General features: G+C 38.0%; 1 protein-coding gene across 4 annotated transcripts in view; it reads right to left on the reverse strand.

Moving 5' to 3' along the window:
• patj (PATJ crumbs cell polarity complex component) overlaps positions 1-2,500 on the reverse strand; it is a 104,282-nt gene that overhangs the window by 10,355 nt on the left and 91,427 nt on the right. For all 4 annotated transcript variants that reach the window (XM_051375587.1, XM_051375586.1, XM_051375585.1 and 1 more), the window contains one exon: positions 297-381. In XM_051375587.1, coding sequence (XP_051231547.1) covers positions 297-381 — 85 coding nt within the window. The remainder of the gene's footprint in view (positions 1-296; positions 382-2,500) is intronic.

Raw genomic sequence — 2,500 nt, forward strand, 5'->3', positions numbered from 1 at the left:
TAATGACTTTTATTACACTTCTATAACTTTTAACATTCACATTAAAATAATAACAATCCAATAATAACAGCACTCTGCTGTAAATGTAAGTCTGATTATTGTATTATAGCAGAGTTCACCTGGATTTATAGATCATTGTTTTACACTGTAAATATCTTTAATTAAATATCACAACAACAACACAAAAAACAAACTATGCAGTTTTTCTGCTTGTGTGTGTGTTTTCCTGTGTTTGTGTGTGTGTGCGTGCGTGTGCGTGCGTGTGTGTGTGTGTGTGTGTGCGTGTGTGTGTGTACCTCTGTTGGCGGTCTGCAGGTCTGGGCTGATCAGAGGAGGAGTTGCTGCCGTCTGTTTACTGGAGCTGCTGTGAGACCTGCAGGACTGGACACACACACACACACACGCATACACACACACACATACACACACACACATGCACGCACACGCACGCACACGCACACACACACACACACACACACACACACACACACACACACACACAGACACACACACACACACAGACACACAGACAGACACACAGACACACACAGACACACACAGACAGACACACAGACAGACAGACAGACAGACAGACAGACAGACAGACACACACACACACACACACACACACAGCATGTGTAGAATCTTTCTTGTGGGATGAGAACAATCATTTCTACAGTGCATTATACAGTGTTTCTCCTGGCTTGAAGTGAAACACAGATCAGTGTATTCACTGATGGTTTTTATTGTCGTAACAACAAAGTCTCTCTAAAATTCTCTAAAAGACTTCCCTTTAGCACGGATACACAGAGTTATTTTACAAGGCACCCTGCTGGAGGTTGTTTTACTTTACCAAAACCACATCAGTTCACTGTACAGTAATACACAGAGCAATGCTAGAGTGGAACTCAGCTCCTAATACTATTATTCAACAAAATAACATATATGGTTTTAAAAAAATACTAAAAAAGCATATTTAAAAGGAAATTAAGTAATTAATAAATACTCTTTGGTGTGAGAAGGTCTCAGGGGCAATCTGGTTTTTTTTTTTAATTTATGATAAATTCAATTGGAGGCTGTTTTTGTTTATTGTGTTTGTCTATAGAGTGCATTCATTGTTATTGCCTTATCTACAGTATATGTTTGTTACGATGGGTTAGTGTATTGTGATGAATAATGTGAGTGTGTATATTTGTATTATCACCATATAAACTGTGTGGACCCCAGGAAGAATAGTGACTGTTATACAGAAGCTAATGGGGATCTTAACAAACAAACAAACAAACAAACAAACCGATCAGATTCATGTCATTGACCAGTTCAGTGAAGCTGCAGACCTGCCTGAACCAAAAATATATTGATCGACTCCCGACTGTGCGGACCTCAGCCTCTTTACACTGGCTCCCTGTTTTAGACCTGACTTTAAGATTTAACTGATGGTCTCTCCCCCCGCTGTATCCCTGACACACAAACTGAAACTAAAGAGGGAAAATAAACCTAATATTCCAGATACTGGAATGTTTGAATTCTCCTTATGTGCCAAACTGTGTGTTCCTGGTATATCCTAAGGACTTCATACAAACACTGAAAACTAAGGCTAAACTTTCTAACGTCTGTCGACTGGAGGATGACGGACACACTGAATGTATCTGTAGTGTCAAACTCTTGTGTTGTTAATGTTTGCAGGGTGTGAACTACAGGGGGAGCTAGACTCCTTTTAATAAGACATAAAGGAGGTCGAAGGTTCCTTTATTTGTACCCTGAAGGTAGATTTGGTTTGCAGTGAAAGACAATGAGACATTCCTCTTGACAAAAATATAAAGACAACAAACAACTGAGACAAACATGATAAAAGATGAAGGTGCTCCAGGACTTAAAGATCAGGACTTACAAAAAGAGATCAATAAAAAACACTGAGTTATAGAACTACCAGAATAAAAACAGATATAAACAATAACAACTCTGTGTCATATTGTGTTTTAATACCTCTTTGTTCTACTATAGATTATAGACCTCCGCCCAGAAGGAAGAAGCAGAAATCCACTGAGCTCCTCAGAAAACATGATTTATGAAATTTTGGTGGGTCTATATGGACAATAAGCTCTTTTTGCTTCATCTTCATCATCATCAGGGATTATGTGTAAACTCGGGCTACTGTTTGATTTGTGCATGAGGGAGATTCATCACTAATTCACTTCTTCTTACATTTCAAGAACTAACACAAATAAACTGCTTAAAATAAACTGTGTTCAAGTTTATGGATCTAATAGAAATAATCTATAAAGCAAGAAATCATTTCCCAGCCAGTAACATACAGAAACTGTCCTTTGACAGGGAGGGTGGTTATAATTTATTTTAAGGAGACTTTGTGTTCGTACTACTAAGAGTTTGTGTATCAGGTTATTGTTTATTTCTATTCAATGTCACTTTGTCTTGTTTTTTTGTTTTCCTTCACATATTGGATATAAATAAACAACCAACCAAACAGTGTCCCCGAGGT

The sequence above is a fragment of the Dicentrarchus labrax genome, unplaced genomic scaffold (genome assembly GCF_905237075.1).
Source record: "Dicentrarchus labrax unplaced genomic scaffold, dlabrax2021, whole genome shotgun sequence".
NCBI classification, from domain to species: Eukaryota; Metazoa; Chordata; class Actinopteri; family Moronidae; genus Dicentrarchus; species Dicentrarchus labrax.